This window comes from Opisthocomus hoazin, chromosome 7, assembly GCF_030867145.1.
Source record: "Opisthocomus hoazin isolate bOpiHoa1 chromosome 7, bOpiHoa1.hap1, whole genome shotgun sequence".
Lineage (NCBI taxonomy): Eukaryota > Metazoa > Chordata > Aves > Opisthocomiformes > Opisthocomidae > Opisthocomus > Opisthocomus hoazin.
The window spans coordinates 65991489-66010911 of NC_134420.1; the positions used below are offsets into that span (position 1 = coordinate 65991489).

Below are 19423 nucleotides of genomic sequence, written 5' to 3' on the forward strand. Positions count from 1 at the left end.
TCTATATGTACTTGTTCTTGCAGTATAGGTGTGTATTAATGAAGTGAAACCAAAAGGCTGAGTGGGATGGCCAGAGCTACTCGTTTTTACATTGTTCTATTTGCCGGTGTTTTGGCCCAGTACAGCAGCCCTTTAACATAAATTACCAGTGACAAGTTACACGTGAACTGCCTTGTTGCTGGGAGAGCCGGTTGGTGTGTCTGTGGGGCTGTGGAGCAGAGAGTCGAAGGACTCTGTGAAATTGCCTGCTGCTGGGCTGTTGGTCTGTCCATCCGCTCCTCCCGAGCCTTTCCCTCACCCCAGGTCTGTCCGGGGAGTGACCTTCCAAGTGTCCGCTTCTTCCCTGCCATGCACAAGAAGATCTCGAAGGCTTTCTGACCTTGCCACCTGCCCTCTAAGATGAGAATGGGCTCTGGGGGAAGCCGTATGCCTGGAGGTGCAGCGGGAGCGAGGGAGGCTGCTGTGGAAGACACTGCATTCTGTGGCTCTGCTGGCTCTGCCTGTAATCCTGCCCAGGAGCCACCGGCGTTGGACGGAGTCCCTGCTATTGTTTTAATGGCGTTGTACTTCTAGGAAGCGATGGATGAGGCACCGTGGGCCAAAGCTGGGGCTCAGCGTCATGCAGCCCTTCCCCCTCTCCTGCCGGGGAGGTTCTGCGAGCTTCCCAGATGCTTTCTGAAGCGGGGAAGGAAGAGGAGGATTTCTCCTCCTGGAATTGTCCGCTCTGCAGATGGGACTGAGAAGGAGGGCAGTCCGCAGTCCTGCGTCCAAGAGAAAATCGGTAGGAATCTCAAAGCATAAGCGATGAAGTTGGAGAAGGAATGATCTTAGCAAGGCTGATGGAAAAATGGAGACAAACACAATGAAGTATTGCACAAGAGCAGCTTGCAGCCTGTTGCCAGCACTAACAAATCTTCAGCATCGAGGTTCGGCTGGAAGCGTGTGGGGGGTTTACAGCGTCCTTCTCTGGGCTGGGGGCTGGTACCAGCCGATGGTCCCTGCTGCAGGGGGGGCAGGTAGCTGCTCTACACAGAAACACAGATTGAAACTGCTCAGAAGGCGAGGTTAATTATTTAAAATTTGCTAGTGGTGGGATTAATTGCAACAGTAGAATGTGCAGTATGTGGCATAGGTGATGTGTATAGGGATTTTTTTTTTTGCAACAGCCCTCATTTTTTCCCAATTTCTGTCAGTGAGTTGGGGCACGCGGGGGAATTGTGCTGAGGATCAGCCACACCCCAGTGAGCGCTGCCATTGCGCCTCAGAGAACTAAGACTGCCAGGCAGCTGTTTTAATTTTACAAAGCATTATTTGCTTCCTAGTATCGATACGGTTTAATGGAGTGTAATTTCTGTCAGTGGTGTGTGCAGATTTTTGTTCCAGTGTTCTGAAGTTCCCACGTCCTCGAAGGCGCACGTTTTTCCTCAGCGTAAGAAGCAGCAACGAGGAGGAAAGACGGCTCGGTGCCGCCGGAGCGTTGTTCGATGCCGGCGTCTGCCCGAGGCGCCGCGGGCAGCGGGCGGGCGTTCCGGGGACGGTTCTGACGGGAGGTGCCGTTCTGCGGCGGGGTGCCTGTTACCGCGGAGGGCCGCACCGGCAGCCATGGCGGCCCGGCGGGGGGGGCTGCTCCGCGGGCCGCCGGGGGTGACCCGAGAGGTGCGACCGCCGCCGGAAGCCTCGCTTTCGCTGAGGGGGCGCGCGGCGGGCTGGCGGCGCAGCGGCGGGCTCCCACCGCCCCCTGCTGGCCCGGCGCGGCCTCGCAGGAGCCCGGGAGAGCGGGGAGAGCCCCCCCCCCCGCCTGCCTGGGTTGGTTCCACCCCCGCCACGTGTGCCAGGGGAACCGCGGCGCGTCCCACCGGCGGGCGGGGGGGATGGGAAATTATTATTTCCCCCCCCCCCAGGTTCATCCATTGTGAAATATAGTTCTAACAGTATTTACAGAATTTTTCTCGAATTTAAATAGAGCGAATATTTTGTGTGTGGGGAGGTGGGGGGGAGTATCCTCCTTTTTGCAGCCCGAGTACAGTACTGTGCAGGCTTCGAAAATAAATGAACAGTGCCCATCACGGAAGAATAAAACGCTGCTCGCGGCATGCGGAGACCTGCGTTGTGGATACCTGGGGGAATGGCTGGGCTTTCCCCAAGGGCGGGAAATCCAGTTCTGTTCCCAAACCAACTGGACTGTTTGTTTTCCCAGCGCTGTTTGCTTTTCACCTGAAAGCTTCATTATCCCCACTGATTCAAAGTGAGGATTTCCAGGGCAGAGCTGCCTTAATTAAGGGCAGGTTTGTCAGCTTCTGTACTAATTTAACAATTGATGACCCACGCACTGGTGTTCTTGCGTTGCAGTGGATGGCTGTTGAAGGTTTGATACTGTAAAGAGTATTAAACCTGCTTTAAATAAAAAACCCAGGAAGAATCCCAACCTGTAGCTACACTTCAGAATGGAATATACAGTGAGCTGTGTAGTAAACATTCCAGTTCTATTAGCGGAACTGTACAAATGCTATTCAACTAATGAAGTTTTACCAAAATAAACCTGCTGCCCATGTGCTCCCTGGGGAGCAAGAAGGTTGTGTGTTTTTTGGGGTTTGTTTTTTTTTTTTTGTGCCAGAGCAATTCAGATAAAAGCTGAAGTTAGAAGGAAAGGAGATCAGGGGGTGGAAGTTCATCAGGGTGAGTGTCCGTAACATGAAGACCAGCAAAGAAGTTGACGACCTGTTTCTGCTCTCAGAACTTCTCCACGCGAACAAGCGTTACGTCTCCTTTCATACACACCGTTCTACATCTGTATTTAAAAACAAACATGATCCCAACAAATTTTTTTTGTTTTTTAAGCTTCCACTGAGAGAAAATATTAAGAGCAACACATCAAGTAATTGTGAGGCTTCCTGAAATCTAGTGTGTGGGGGATTCATTGCAAAATGAAAACAAAAGAGCATGCTCTTAAGGCCGTATGATGCGAGGGCTAAAATAGTTGATGGTTTTCAGTGGCATCTGTGCACCATTCCTGGTGTTTCCACAATTTGAATTACGAGGAGCTTGATGCAATACTGAAGTACATCCTATATTGCTGTTCTAGTCTGATTCTCTGACAGGAAAAATGGGAGCGTGCCCAGAACCCTCTCTAGTTTCACTTTCTTTCTTGAAATCCTTCCCTGCTTTCCTTTTTAACTTTGTCACGTTGTTTGGATTAGGACAGACTCAATTTTAAACAGTCTCCATACCAGCAAGGGAAGACACAAGCCCAAAGGGGTTTGTCACGTGCGGTTGCTATGGAAGATCCAGCTCGGTTGGGCTGGACTGTGCAGCGACCAGTAGTGTTTATTCTGCTATTTCTGTCTTTCAGCCTCTGATCTTTTTTCAGTATTTGGGGAAAAATAGGGAAATGAACTCTTTAGAGGACGAGAGAAGCATTTTCATCTGTCTTAATGATCTGTAGGCATTTGTGAGGAATCTCTTACCTGGAGTTCCCCCAGGTGGGAATCACGATTGCTCTGTCTGCTCGTCCCAACTCCCAGCTCTGCACCCCTCTGTCTTTCAGCAGGAGCTGCCGAGCCGGTCTGGCTCTGTTCATACAGCCTGGTTTTCCCGAGCCCCCATCTCCTCCCGTGTGAGGCTTGGAGGGCAGCTTGGTTCCATTTCTGCACGGTGCTTAATAATGTCAGACATCTTTATAGCGCTCTAATATGAACCGCTACAGTAGTAGGTTAGGAAAAACTAACCAGAAGAGTTAGATTCAGTCCCTTCAGTTAAATGATTTGAAGGGATTTATCACCAACCATTTTCTGAGGAAGGAATTAAATACATGTTTGCACGTAAGTTTAATGTACATATTCTCTTGCATCATTGCTGTGGGTGTCAGCGGTTGATCTTTTTTGGGTAGGATAATAAGGAAAAGTTACACTTCCTTTTCTGGTCACCAAAAAGCCACTCACGTATCTGATTTTAACACTGGGCTATCTCAGAAGAGATCTTTTGGGGACTATTTTAAAGAACCATAACCTTGGCTTCCTTTTTTTCCAGCAGCTAATGTTTTTTCAGGGAGGGGCACATGTGCTCAGTGTGCAGCACAATAATGACATGCTGAATATTGTATGCGTGGTGTGTATATGTATAGAGTCATACTTTATGGTGGCACTGCAGGTAATAATAGTGCAAGTGTAAAGCAAATGGCCTGTTTTATATTTTACGAACATCTTTTTTTCTCTGTTAAAGAGCTAATACCAAGTTTTCAGCACACGGCAGAGTGGTATGTATTTTAAGAATGTAATTTCTTGCTGCTTTCAACCCAGTGGGAGGCCTACTGAATAATAAAGGAGTAATGTAATTTTGTTTTCTGCCGAATACTGTTTTATGGCATTTCTGTGACAAGGCCGATTGGACCTGCTTAGTTTTCCATTGAGTACCTCTTGGTGCATGGTGAAGATTATTTGTATATAGCATAATATATGCAAATGTATAATACTGAAAATTATTTAAATATAATATTTAAACATAACAGAATATATCTAGATTTATGACCTAAAAATTAGGAAGTGACTATGTGGGGGTTGCTCACATAGTTGTAGGTCAGCACTTGTGGCATCTGCGTGTTGCTAAAGCCTCAAACTGCATCACTGTACACCACTCGTTCTGCCGGAAACCTGTCTCACTGAGCGCTAAAGGCAGACACACCACGTTGCAAAGAGAAGGTGACATGAGGAAAACGTAACGTTCTTTTTTAATGTAGGGGATGAGACTGGGTTGCAAGAGCAGTGAGTTCTGCTGTCTCACACCGTGCATGCAAGGGGGGTGAACTATGAAGGGGATGTTACTTCTGACTTTAGCTAATTTTTTTTGAATGCCTGACTTCTAAAAATGTATGTACATTTATTGTTATTTTTGTACGTGTTAAAAGGTACCTTAGCAGTTAGCCATTAAAACATGAAAATTATTTTCAAAATGACAGAGGAAGTAAGTATTTCAAAGTGGAATAAATCAAAGCACAAGGTATTTTTTTTGCTGAGCTCTCTTGTGTCACAGTGTAGCCTTGTGACTGTGTAATCTCTGCCTTCCGTGATACGTTAAGACTGCCAAGGATCGCTGATGTTTAATTTTTACAATATAACTTGACATGCGTCTGGTTGTGGTGGGTGTCAGGGAAGTTAAGTACAATTTCTTACTTGGATCAAAGAATACGTGACTTTTGGTCGGCCATACCTTACGCGTTTTACTTGCTTTACTCCTACTTGAGATCCTTTCTTCAAGTTGCTTTGCCGTTTTTCAAGATGCTTTGCTGTTTTGGTTTCAGTTCTTAAAAAACAAACAAACTATGGTCTTTGCTCACTTTGTAGTAAGTTTCAGAGAGTTATACGGTGGTTAGTGTCTCTTACTTCTTTCGCGCAGAGTAAAGCTACAAGGAGCTGCTGCTTGTGAGCAGAGTTACAACTGCGTTTGTAAGTGAAGAAAAAGCAGGATTTGACTTTTAAAACTGTGTTTAGCACGGGTGTCCTGCTCAGGTTTATGTACGAGATTCATTGTCTTACCTAAGCATCGGGATATAAATAAAACTATTTAGTATTTATTTTTTCTCTGCTGGAACAAAAGGAAATATAAACTGGGGGGGGGGGGGAATCCTGCTACATGAGATTGTTTCTCATATGCCCAGAGAAAGGAAGAAAGATGCATACAAATGTTTAGCATGTGCAAGTTTCTTGGTGCATGATTGGTTCCCTGCTTAGGAGTGGAATTCAGTGAAATAGGACTCCTCTTTTAAAAACAAAGAGTAAGCACACAACAAAGGATAAGTGATCAAATGATTAGCCAGAGGCTAGTAGGAATGCAAGGGAAGAGTGACAGATTGCATATTAGGAGGAAATCTGATCTGGAAATTAATTTGAAGCTTTCTGCAGCTGAGGCTGCAGAAGAACTAATTTTAAAATCTTTCTGAAGGACATAAATATATGAAAATTCTGACTTGCTTGTGTATAAAGTATTGTATAATACAAGAAAGAAGGCTAATAGATAAATAAAGTTGAACTAGAATTTAGAGGATTCCCCCTCATCCTCCCCCCCGTTAAAAAATCTGTCTTTGCTTAGGCTGAAATATGCATCTGCCTGTAGCTTAGCATGAGAAACTGTATTAATTTACTTACAAATTCTGGTGATTTAGAAATATGCGTAGTGTAAGGATCTCTGTAGTTGAACCTACATTCTGTTGTATGCAAACAGGAGCGTAAAATCAGGACAGCAGATAAATACCTCACCAGATACAATCAACAGCTACATGTCAACAGGGAAATATAGTTGAATATTGGAAAAACACGAGCTTTTAATGATGAAGTAGTGAATATTTCCTTATTCAGTGACCTACCAAATGGTTTTAATTTAACCTTGTGGTAGGTAGATGTCACTTAGTATTAATAGAATTTGCTTTCTTTATAGAGACCACATTACCTTTCTTCAAAATTTACAGTTAACTGCTGTAGTACAGCAGTGTCTGAGTCCACACATTTTTTTAAGGTTCATAACGTTCCTTTATAAAAAAAACCCACAAAATTATTCAAAAATCAGCGTATGGAAATTTTCTGGTTTACCTTTTTAACATTTATATTTTAGAGCATTAATAAATACAGCCACGGTAAAATTCTAAAGAGTTAATAAATACAGAACAGTAAAATTTGAATACAACAGATGAATTTTTTTCAAGCTCTAAATGTAACTAAACTTTTGTCAGCACGTTACTGAAATTACTTGCTGCCAAAGGATGGAAATTAGTTTCTTGTAGGCTTTCATATTCGTTGAAGCTGTTTCTGAAGCTTGATTTTTCTGAGTAATTCTGTGCTGGTTTTTGATTCGTATAAATATTTGCTGTTTATTTAAAAGCAAGAAGTGACATGAACACTATGTGAAGGTATCAGATAAGTTGTAATTTTAAAACCCCCTCTTAGTTATGCCTTTCATCATTTTATATAGTAAAGGAGAAAAGTGATGGAGTGAAGTAGCTTTGGATTTATGTGTATGCATCGTCGCTTTCTTCTGAAGAGAAATACAGACGCTTAATTTCAAGTCGTCACTCCTGTAAGAGCAGCTAACAATTTCTCTTCTGATTCGCAGTCCCTGTACGGTTTTGCACTTTCTGTTGTTGCTGGGATCTGGTTGGCGGTGGGTTTAGCATGCGAAGGGGAGAGCTGTCACTGGACATCCTCTTAGCTCCGAGGGCTCCACCACCCCGTCTGTCCTATTCTTGTCGTTTTATTTCTCTCGTAGATTTATTTAGTGCAACAGCGGCTGAGCAACAATAAAAACTGAGTCTTTAAAAAACCCTCTTGTACTGATAGACACAAATCTTATTATTTACTTCAGTCATTAACGATGTCTTACGGAGAGTAAAGAGGAAGGAGAAGTGCTGCGGCCTTATAGCCCATCTCTGGCCTGTAGGTCTGTATTCCCAGGTACAAAAGGCAGGCCTGAATTTTATATTGTTGTGCCTTTTAGTCCTTTGGATTACGTTTTGCTTGTTTCGAGACTCACATCATAACAGTCTCTGTGGAGGCGTTAGCTAACATCAGTACAATACTGGGGGATTTGCAGCTGTTTTTAAAGGAAGTATATGAGAAAATAAATTCTGGTTCTGGTGCCGTGGTGTCTAATGTGTAGCTGAGATGCTCCAGTCGTAACCGCTCTGATTAAGCCACGAGAATTGTTACAACCAGGGGTATTGGTATTCCTTTGCTAAATCCGTTCTGCTTCTGTTCGCAGCTATGTCATCTTATCTTTTAATTGTGAAGTCTGAACTTCCTGGTGCTGTTGCGGGGTTCCTCGGTGGAGACGAGAGTGGGTAAGGGAAAAGGCTTCATACGCTCTGTATTTGTCTTGAAAGAAGAAAGTGGCTCAGGGCTGCTGAAGGAGATGGGTACTGACACTTCTCTCATGCTAAAAAAATCAGTTATTTACAGGAGTTCTTGGAATATGAAATGTGTTTGGCATGTGCAAGCCTTCTGCAGCACGCACACACGCGGAGCGTGACTCCGTCCTCGCAGCAATTTCCCATCAGGCGACCTTAAAGTCAGTGGCAAAACTCCATCTACAGAAATCCCCCTTCTGTAAAAATTTAAAAGGGGAAGCAGGAGGGGACAGGAGGGAGAGCAAGAGAAGCATTTAAGCTGCTGTCACGTTGTCGCTTCACACATTTCAAAACCACAGTACGAAAACCGGCAGACATTTAAATTTAAATGTTTTGTTGTCTTGCTCCAGTAATTGGGCTTGTCTTGGGAAAAATGCCAGGTTTCCAGACTTGGTTTATAATTCCTTAACTTGTCTCCCAGTAAAGAAATTATCCTTCGCAGTTGGGCTGTAAAGCTGCGTGTAAGGAGTGAGTCCCTCAGATTTCTGGCAGAGCTATTGCGAGAAATCTCTGCCTGTGCTAAGACAAACATTGCAGCTTCGGCACTGAAATACCTGGTTCGAGTTGTTGCAGTGCTGCTGTCATTCGTAACAGTGTGTCTTAGATTGTATCTAATGTATCTTTTCCAGCTGTGATAGTCATCAGCTTCTCTTTCAAGATCGTACTTTTAACTCCACTCTTCATACACAGTGACGTTGAGCCTGCTACTATATCTGCTGCATGTGTGTTCCAGCCTGTCTGTCCCCAAATTTAGCATGTCGCTTACTACTGTTTTTAATTTTGTGAGCTCTATTTCTGCAAAGTAACTTTTCCCAGCAAAGATACACTTTTAAACAAACAGCTTCTGAAAACTCGTAATAGGTAGAATCTGGAGGTCCTGCGTGCGTGCATACTGCTCAGAGGATTGTTCTGTCTAAAAAAGGCAGTATAAGCAACTTATTTATTAAGCTGCCTGTTTGATAACACTCCCACCAGCTTTAGCTGGTTTTTCAAGTGCAGATCTTCTGGATGCAAACACTGGTGAGCGCACAGGTTACAGCGGTTGAGCTGGTTACTACAAATCATCTGAGCCGTTGTAATTCTTGGTGCGCTGTCAGCACTGCCACCACCCGTACTTCTTCCTTAGCTGAAATTACAGTTCGAGGTGGAGATGAAGTTCAATTTTGCATTTGGAAAGAGCTGAAATTGTCTGTAGGAATACTAACCACAGCTGAAGTGGTAAGCTGATTGTCAGCCCGGGTCTCATCCTGTTTCTGCCTCTGTTATTGGGAGCTCTGCCACTGATAAATGTTTGACTCCTCTGTTCTTTGCCCAAGCAAATGTTTCAGGTGCAGTGGTCAAGCAGTATTCCAGGTACATGTGCACAGCTTCTCTGTATGCCCATATCTATATTTCTTGTATTTTGCTGTATTGATTGCCATGGTAGCTCATAATCTTCACTTTCTGTATATTTACTCACAGATGTTAAGAGTAGTTTTTTACTAACAGAGTTTTTAAATTGTGGGAAATTGTTCAACAAAAATAGGTAATCAAATATCAAGTCTAAGTAGCAACTTATTTATGCAAGGGTATAAATATTGACTAGTTTGTTTAAACTTCTTTAGCTGGGCCACTTGTTTCCAGATGGGGTTACACAACTCTTCTGCTTTTGTTAAGTCATTTTAGCACCTGATAGGCTTTCATCTGGGTGCAGAATTTATCTTCAACTGTAGTTAGAATGTATCAAAAATGTCAGTTAAACTATCTGTGAAAATATTTTATGTGCATAAACCATCCCAAGTCATCCATTTGGGAAAGCCATATAAAGAATGTTTTGCACATTGAATTATGTTTATAGATAAAGGTTAGGAGGTCTGCCTGCGTTTGAAAGTCTCGGAGCCAGTGTGTAATACATCTTTGTGTCTTTATTAAAAACCAAAAACATACAATATAAACAGTTGTTAATTGCGAGTTGAGATGTTTTAGTCTGTCTGCACAACAAGAATTCTGCATAGTTTTGATGACACGAGCAGAGTTTCAAATGCGGGTTGTGTTAAAAAGTTGTAATTTGTGAGCCCTCTGTTAACATTTAATGACCCTGTCAGGAGGATATGATTGATGCAATTAAGTTGTCTTGCTTGTGTGTTATATAATTGATATGGACTGAGAGTAAGATCCTAATTTAGAACATCTGAATCTCTTGTCCTGTTGCATTCAGGAATGAAATTGGAGCGATTTATAAATGTCTGCTTTTGGTTAAAATACGGGGGAGGGAGGAGGAACATCTGCATGCCAAAGCATTTTCAGTAGAGTCAAGGATTTATATTCCATATTTCATATTTGGAACGCATTTATCATATAGGATTAAATTTGCAGATCAAACTGATTTTAAAGGCAATATCAAAACACTTATTCTGCCTTTGGAAAATAAGTGTATTTCTACAACAGTGTTTTGAGGAAAAAATGAACACATTTTTTGATAACCAGTAAATGATCCACTCTTCAGTTTGTTGAGATACTTTTAAAAAAAGAATTGGTACTCCAAAATTCAACAGTTTATAAAATTATTTTTTCTCCTTTCTATCACCTCATTGCAGTTTTCCTCTCTTTTTTTTCCCCCCTCCACCACAAATGTTTTTTCATTTACCACAAAGTAACCAAAATAATTTTTCTCTGGCCTGCTGAGCTTGGGAGTTACGATGGCAACTCTGCATTTGCTGCCAGCTTAGAATCGGGAGGCTTGAAACAGAGGTCCCACATGTATGCATGGTGCAGCATTCGTTCTACGTTTGCCTGCTGCTATGGTACTGTGCCTCCTAATCTGAACATCCACTGTCCTAGAAAGACGGCAAAAGTTTAAAAAAAAGTGAAAGCTAAATGATAACAACATCAAGAATACTACAGCAGGGAGCTGAGCAACTGAAAAGTTGCTTTTTCAGTGTAGCAGTAGCAGACCTAGGCTAGTAATACATTGTTTTGATGAATGATGTATTTTGAGTAATTTTTAAAATAGACATTGTTACTTAAGGGTTACTTTGATTCTGGTATGGTGAAGATGCCCTTAACCTTGAAATTTCTCTGTTCATTTACCTTACGTGTTTTTTCAAATGAGTGACAGGAGTGATTGTCCCCAGTGTATGACAGTAGTTAATATATTGTCTTTTTTTTTAACACAGGTGTTATGCTGCTTTCCTTATGATAACTTGAGGTGCTGCCTGTTTATTAGGTGCTAACCGTATCCTGGACTAAATAAACTGGAAGGTCAAAGGCCAGGGTGTTTATAGGTAGTAAAGTCAGAGGCTGATGTGCAAGATGTTTATCAGTACAGGATACGGTTATTAGCAAGTTATGGGGAGCCACCCTCAAGATGTTTCTGTTTCCTAACAACTTCTACATCTGTGCTTTCCTTAGTTTGGAGATGAGATTTTGATGCTTTGAATAGATCTTTAAAGGCATGAAGACTTCGTATGCCTCTACAATGGCTTTTTTTAATATGTATAGTTTTATGTATAAACAATTGTAGCAGATTTCATTACCACAATTTCCATCCCTTTTGTCTGTTAATTTTCGTGTGAATGTGTGCAAAGAATGGGTGGTCACTTTGTGCAAAGTTAAAGATAAGAAAGTCCTCTTCTTTCTTACATCACCTCTGGACAGCAAACAGAATTTCAAATTAACTGAACCTTGATTTACTTGTTGTTTTCTTTTATTATTTGAACCCTGTGATGATAGGTGTAATGAAACGTGGGCAGAAGAGAGAGTTGTTGTCTTTAGAAAACCTCACTGAATTTCCAATCGAGTAGGTTGGGTGGCTTAGCTTTCTGTTTCACATCCCTTGGAAACGGTGAGGGACGGAGGTCGTGTAGGAGTAATAAATTGGCAGGGAGATTCAGCAATAAGTGGGAGTTAATGTTGCTGTTTCTTCCAGTTACGTAAATATGCAACTCAGTGTAATCCAGTTCAAGATATGTGTAGAATGCTACGTAAGTGCTTCTATTGGAAATCTACTGTAGAGTATGAAATACCCTTGTCCTCTGGTCATTGCTTTGAATAAAAGCAGTGATTTGCATATTGTGCTGCTGAGAAGTAACTTTACACGCATCGGACCCTTGATCCATGCAGACACTTGCCTGGGGAATGTTGCCTGCGATGCTGGTTCATTATGGGATGGTGCTCTGCTGCCTCGCTAGCTGGGAACTATTTTGCGTCACAGTATAGAAACTAGGAATACAAATTCATGTAAATAGCACGTGAGACTGGAGATCATTTATTTTTCTTGTCCTCGTGGTTATTATGTCTAAGATCGCAGTTTTAAAGTAGAACATAATTTTTAGGAATCTTGAGCTTTGTGTTGGTCATAAATACGTTTTCCAACAGGTCTTGGTACCTCGATGGGAGACTGCTGCTACTGATTACTTCAGTCTGCATTGTTTTTCCCCTTGCGCTTCTTCCTAAAATTGGTGAGTAATTAAAGGAGAGAAGCGAATATTATTCTACTTTAGTAGCAATTACAGTTGAAGACTTTAAAACCTTAATGGGTTATTTATTTATTTTAGCTGGCAGGGGACTGGTGATGGTGAGGATTACTTAGGTGGTTGTAGTGTGTTCTGCCTTCCAGCCCTGCCTAGTTAACCTATTACTTGGGTTGCAGTAGTATTTTGTCTGCAATACTAAAATAAAATCTTTACAGCAGAACATTAAAGAGCTGCATTTACTTACAGCATGCCATTAGTGGTAAGCCAGTTCTAATTCTGCCCTACAAAACTACATAAATGATCTGTGACAGGCAGTTGGAATGTTGTTATTCGAAGTCCTAAGCCCCAGATACCAAGCGCTGTAATAGAAAACATGCCTAAAATGTAAAGCTTTAGCTGTACATTAGGATCACTTTCCTTATAAATTCCCTTTTATTTTTACTGTTATTTTACAGGCTTTCTTGGCTACACAAGTAGTTTATCATTTTTCTTTATGGTGTACTTTGCTCTTGTGGTAAGTTAAAAATCTCTGCGCAGCTTATCTATTTTTTTTCTTGTTGCTTGAATGTTTTCATAAGCCTATTTTGAAATTAATTGTCTTCCCCTCCCCCCCTAAAGTTTTGTGTGAAATGTAGAGTTTTCCTTAAATTCAGTATGTGCTTGCTTGGACGGATTAGATGTGCTTTGCTGAGGCTTGGAAATGTATATGAACTTTCAAGCATGGGAAGAGATTTCAAATAATTATATTTTGGACTGGTAAATGTGACAATATTTTTGTTTTGCTGACCTTGCAGTGAAGGCAGCTGGCATGTATACTTTGGTTTCCCTACTAGTAACGGAATGGAATTCTGTTTTCTTAGCTTCTAACTATTACTTTCTGCAACTGGTGCAAAAGAAAATTTAATATACTCCAAATAAATTCAATTTACATGTATAATAGAGTGACAGAGTTCAAAAAAAGGCAAAGAAAACTAGAACTTCATTAAGGCAGTTTACAAGATTCATTAATACGTCAATGACCTTATTCTTCTTTCCCGCTGAAAGGAAAAGTTCTTTTCTCTGAGCCATCTGGGGGTTTTTGACCCTGATATTCACCCTCTCAAGGCCCCTGTGAGGTACATGTTTCCAAATATCAAAAGTGAGACCTGCTAGGCAGATCTAAGAGGGAAAATGTGCCTTTAAGTTACACTATTTTTCTTTTTACAGGGAAAAAGTATGTTAATGCACATGTGTAGTAAGTAGTACAAGGAAGCAACTCGCACTCTGTCATCTAGGTATGGAAACAAGAATCTTATTTGGGAGCCTGGAAGGACGTTCCCCCTCTCCCCTGTCATTCTGGCTTGCATTGACTTGCATTTAATACCTGTTTTACAAAGGGATAAACAGAGTTGAAGGCAAGTTGAACAAACATGCCATCCAGGAGACCAAGGCAATCCATTAGGAACTAAACCATGTGATAAAACCAAACTTCAAAGCTGTCAAAACATCTCCCTAGGGTATCCCTGGAGAATTGCAGTGTTTGTAGGACCTTGGGAAGTATTCTTCCTACGCTGAGCATCGAGGAGCAGTTACAGCCTCTCCAGAGCTAATGGAAATTCATGTGTAGTATTTATAAATTACCTTAACTTTTGACCTCTCTCCTAAAATTTATCTGAAAAAAAAGGGGGGGGGGGGGAGGAAAAAGCGAGAACTATAATGCTGAAATAGGTCTTTGGCTGAAGCTAGTTGCAAGAGTTTTAAAACAAGTTCAGCTCCTGGATTTCAGTGGGAATGTGTATGCATCTGTGAGGAAAGCTGTTGTAATGGGTGGATGCATTTGAAAACGATTTTGGGCTTAGAAAAGGCAAGTGTGTAAGCAAGACTTACATGCACACAGGTCAAGTGAGATGAGTTAAGCTAGGGTTTAGTTTTGGTTCTCTGTCAAAAAATGGAGGTAGAAAGTACTAATGGAGGAGTACACAGGCTATTGGATTTCTTATGAAATGGTTAAATTTGCATGCTTACTTCTCGTTGTTAAGTGACAAAGAAGCAGCCACAGTAAATCTAATTGAGTTCCAAATTTTTAAAAGCCGTTACGGATATTTAGAGAAAACTAATACTCTTCACAGGATATTTTCTCTGACTTCTTTAGGCGCTGAAATGCAAAGGCAATAACTGGGGTTTAGTTTTCATATCTAATTGCTTTGAAGTGGATGATATGTGCTGTTGAAATGGTGTTTTAGTTTGCACAATGTTAATTTCTGTATGGCAGATATGTTTTAATTTGTTCCAGAAGAAAACTGTGTTAGTCATATGGAAGCAATACAATTATATTTTGCATATACGATAATTCTGTGCATTTTCAAGTGCATACCATCTGTTCAGCTTTTTACCAGCAAGCCGCAGTTTTAATCCAGCCTGCAGAAAAGATGGGTACAATAGGCAGCATATGTCTTGTTCCTCGTGACCGAGTGAGTGTGCTGGGCAGAAGGTCTGGAGGCTGCGCTTCGTTCTCGGTGCTCTGCTGTGGGCCTTCGGCAGGTCTCTTATCTCCTCTCGGCGCTTCGGTGTCATTTCCTTTAAAGTTAAGATATTGGTTATAGTCTTCACTTGGCAAACAGTGAAAACACTAAGATGAGCTGATGTGGGAGAAGAACAAATGTATGTAACTATTAATTCGAAGCCAGATTCTGTGAGGTCCTGAGCACTTCTGTTTCTGATTGTTGAATACTTTCCTGACTTGAATCCTGAGTGAAAAGAAATTAAATGTGATCGTTGATTTTTTTTTTTTTTTTTATTGCCTCCCCTCTTGCTATATTGAATACGGGTGAAGAGTAAAGACAGATTTTTTTTCTTTTTTTGTGGAGACAGCCCTATTGGTGGCTTGTTCAGCAAAGGTGTTAATGATTCCTGATGGTATTTTTCCAAATTTCTTGTTTGTGTTCCCAGAACAAAATGTGATGCGGATTGGGAACCTGCCATGTGTAACGAATGATGTTATGCGCAGAGAGCCCCTCTTTGCTGAGTGTTGTCAGTACTGCTGGAGTAAAGTGATGCCTGTTTTCCCTCCACAGGATACGAAAAAGCAACCTCGCTGAGAATATTAGAACATTTTGAGCCTCTAACTTCATTGTTTAGCAGTGTTTTTGGTGTGGGTTTAGAATACCCTATTTCCACTAGAACCTCTCTTTAGGTTTTAGGGTTTTTTTGACTTAAACCCAAATGTTTGTTACACTCAGAAGACGATGTTTATATGAAATAGGCTTAAAGTTCCAGAGGAAGATTGTGCTGCCAGCATGACTGCTCAGCTAACACGGCTGTGCTGCCAATTTAAAAATCTCTTCCTGTTGGAGGGGACCTCATTAGAAATGTGGAGTAGGCTACAACTGGAAACCCAAACAGATTTGAGTAATTAAGCAGGTGGGCAAATATAATTACTGGTTTTAACTGCACCTAGTGCATTTTATTTTGTCTCATTTTATTTCCATTTCGTTCAGTTCTTAATCTGTATTAATTTCATTTTAGAAAAACATTCTTCAGCTTTTTAGGTTTGGCTTGCCTTGCCCTCCCTCCGCAACGTTTATATATATATCTTTGCTCTTTAGCTTGCAGGAAGCCTTGCCCTCACCGCTGCCAGGCAGACTTCACTTTCCCCAAAGCTTGCCCTTCAGCTCCGTGCCCCTCCTCATTGCTCAGGAAGCCTGTGCCAGCCTTAGCCAGAGCTCCCACATAGCCTTCTACTCTGGCGCTGTCAAAGCCTCTCCTTTATCTCCCCTATCTGGGTGATTTTAAATACACAAAAATCTCCTTGAAAAGAGTATTTGCCTTCTCGCTCAGCCTCAGCAATGTCTTCAGGTCGCCGAGCAGCTTGGGCTTCCTGGGGAGATAGCAAAACCATGCATCCATGGTCGTGGTGGCACTGCAGCAGCAGCACCAATCTGCGTCTGGGGCTTGGCTCGCAGCTTCTGCTGGGTGCGCAAGGAGGAGGTGAGGCAGGGGTGACCCGTGTGACAGAGTCACGCACGTGTACGATACAGCCCCAAGTTACATTTTAGTGTTTGGTCCTTTCCTCCTTCTCCCTTGCTCGTTCCTCTGTTGAACTTCCAGATGTGCTACCAGCATGTTCTTGTCCCTTCTGGCACCTTTCCTCAGGTGCGGCCGCGGTCACATCACGCAGAGGGAGGCAGTTCAGCTGGTCGATAAGCAGGTGGGAACAGATCTCCTGGTACGAAGCAGGGCCAGTTCAGTGTTAGAAACATGGCTGAAGGGTTTCCTTTCATAATCCTTTTTCACAAAGTTTGCAGACTGCCGTTGAGCAAGCTACCACCTAGTTCCATACCTTGAGTTGCTGTGAGTTGGTTGTTCTTAGTCATGCAGCTGAAGGCGAGTGTCATTGCCACACTGGACTCAGCATGCCATGTACCCGCAGTTCCTTTCCCCGCGTTTTGTCCGGAGGTAGCATTTCTCTGCTTCTCCTGGCGCTGGTGACAAGAGGGAGCATCTAATCCTTACCCTCTGGGAAACACCACTTGGCTGCAAGCAAAAAGTAATTCTCTGAGCCAGAAGTGTGCTCTTCCATGTTATTCTTCTCGTGAATCTGAGTCTTTAATTGAAGTTTTTAATTATTTGCTCTAGGCTTCAAAAGAATTATAACCTCTAAAGCCAGGCAACTACAATAGGAAATTAATTAGGGTGAGGAAAGCAATGCAACTATCATGTTAAACTAGGCTCCTGAAAAAGGAGGTAGCGTTTCTTACTTTAATTTCCCTTTGATTTTCAGCCCTGTTACTTGGCAGTCCCTAAACCAGCAGGGTGTAGCTAAAGCCCCAATGACATTCTGGGACAATAATTGCATTTATTGTTTTTCCTTTGCTTTCTAGTCCAAACCATATGTTTCTGCCTTTTAAGATTAGCCCTAGGCCCTGCTCTATCTCTGTTAAGCGCTTGTCTGCTTAGGGAAAGAGCCTGGGATAGCTAACACAGCAGCTATTCTGTACGGGAGGCAGTTAGTGTGGAGCACGGAGGGAGTGGATGCGGAGTGCTGGTTGTATTTCAGTTAATGTTAGAGCTCATTGCAGTCCACCACCTCCAGACAGGCACACCATACGGCTGCCAGCTGTGCGTCGTGAGCGACTGGACGGAATGGCACTGACAAGTTTTTCTGTCAAGTCTCCTTCTTGTGGCCTCACTACCTACCAGTCAAGCCTGTTATTTTACTACGGGCGTAGCTCCCTGCTTTGTACACCAACAGTCTGATGTTTTAGCTACATATATATAAATTTAAACTGATTTTTAGGGTATCATTCATACATTAAATATGCTGTCTTTGCAGATTGTGATAAAAAAATGGTCGATCCCTTGTCCTCTACCTATAAATGCTGCCATAGAGACTTTACAGGTAAAGTGCATGCTGTTTTGAACTTCTAATTTTATTAGTAACTGTAATGCTTTTTTTTACATTAACACTTTCAGAATTACTTGTAATTTAAATTCCTTCTTTTCTTAATCATCACAGAAGCTAGAAAGTTTCATGTCTGTGGTTTGGGCTTATTCTTTCATTATGCCATTTTTTTGCTTGTATGTCTTACAGATTTCAAATTCTACTGGGGATTGTAAAGCAAAGCTCTTTCATCTTTCAAAAGAGGTAATCTCTATTAACAGTATGCAAACTTAAAGGGGGATGGTGGTTTTTAAAGAGTTGGGGCTTAAACTCTATCCAGGGCAAGCTATTCTTCTGTAAAACTGGTTACAGGCTGCTGAAATATTTCCTATACCTGCTGCCAAGTGTTACCCAGTCTCACTCTTTCTGTTTTATATGAAGGCTGGCTGTCCAAGTTCACATTTATGAAAACATTTTGCATATATGACCAAAGTGTAAAGTAGAACAGATGCAGCGGTTGTCAGCCTCATGATGCTGTTGAATCAAGCCAGCTAAATATGCCCTCAGGTGGGAGCCAGTGCTACTTGACTGTGTGCACACGTTTAGTTCCTTGTGAGGCAGAACTGAAACTGCCTGGACCTAACCTTAGTTTTTCCTTACCTGAAGCTAATTTTTCAGGCCTAATGCAATCTTGTGCATTTCATTGGGTGCCAGCTCGGGTATTTGTTAATTAATGTGGCATTTAAATCATGTCACCACCCATCAAGGCTTGCAGGAGAGGAAGTATCGTGTAGAATTCTCTGTGGGCTGAAGAGGAAGGGAAAAAGGGAAGAATAGATCTGGGATAGGCCTGTAGTGCAGTGGAATTTGAGAGGGACACAGTTGGTTGCATTTGTCTGAAAAAACAAAATTCACCCCCACCTTCCCAAGAAAAAGAGAAAGGCGGTGGGGGAGGGGAAAGAAGTTTGGGCAATGCAGACAGGAGACAAATGTTATCTGTAGATCAAAGAAGAAATTTTGCTTTGACCAGAAACATCTACTGTGAGATTCTGGGCCTTTTGTCTGGCCTTTTGTGCTTTGAAGAATCTTGGGACTCATCTCTACTTCGTTTTTCATTTTAATTTTATCAATAGAAAGTGGCATATTTTTACCAGGATGGACCTGGCTATGTCAGCATGAAAGTGTTTGTTATAGTTCAGCTTATTTGACTTGGCAATTCAAGTAAGCTATACGAGGTGATTCATCTCTTCTATTACAAGTTTTTGGAATAATATACCACTAATTGTGTGGCTGCAACTTTAATTATATAACTATCTTAAAGCTTCAGATGCCAAAGCATGGTACATTTTCTGGATGTTGTTTCCAGATTCTTGTGAAGAAGTAATAAGACAATGGTGAAGTCAGGAGGAAGGAATCAGTAGTTTGACAGGTAGCAATGGATATTAGAATGTAGAAAACTTCTTGGCGAATTTCATGAATGATATGCTGGCTGGGGCCAATCCTACTTTTTTTATATAAGTGCTTGGCCTCAGTAGAGCTAAAAAAGAATCTCTCGGTTGTTGGCTTACAGCCACCATGACCTCTCCTGATTATGGAACAGTGAGCTGTGACCACCACTTGAAGAGACTCTCGTTGGAGAGGTCCATTTTTTTGTGGAATGATTCAGAGACACCACTCTGTGTTGTGGAGATTTATCTCAAAGCATTGATGTGGAAAGATTTC

The 19423-nt window shown here is 41.9% G+C and overlaps 1 protein-coding gene across 3 annotated transcripts in view; it reads left to right on the forward strand.

The window, feature by feature from the left end:
* SLC38A6 (solute carrier family 38 member 6) overlaps positions 1–19423 on the forward strand; it is a 46108-nt gene that overhangs the window by 12526 nt on the left and 14159 nt on the right. For all 3 annotated transcript variants that reach the window (XM_075426807.1, XM_075426809.1, XM_075426808.1), the window contains exons 6-10: positions 7744–7822; positions 12245–12327; positions 12798–12856; positions 17654–17719; positions 17912–17965. In XM_075426807.1, coding sequence (XP_075282922.1) covers positions 7744–7822; positions 12245–12327; positions 12798–12856; positions 17654–17719; positions 17912–17965 — 341 coding nt within the window. The remainder of the gene's footprint in view (positions 1–7743; positions 7823–12244; positions 12328–12797; positions 12857–17653; positions 17720–17911; positions 17966–19423) is intronic.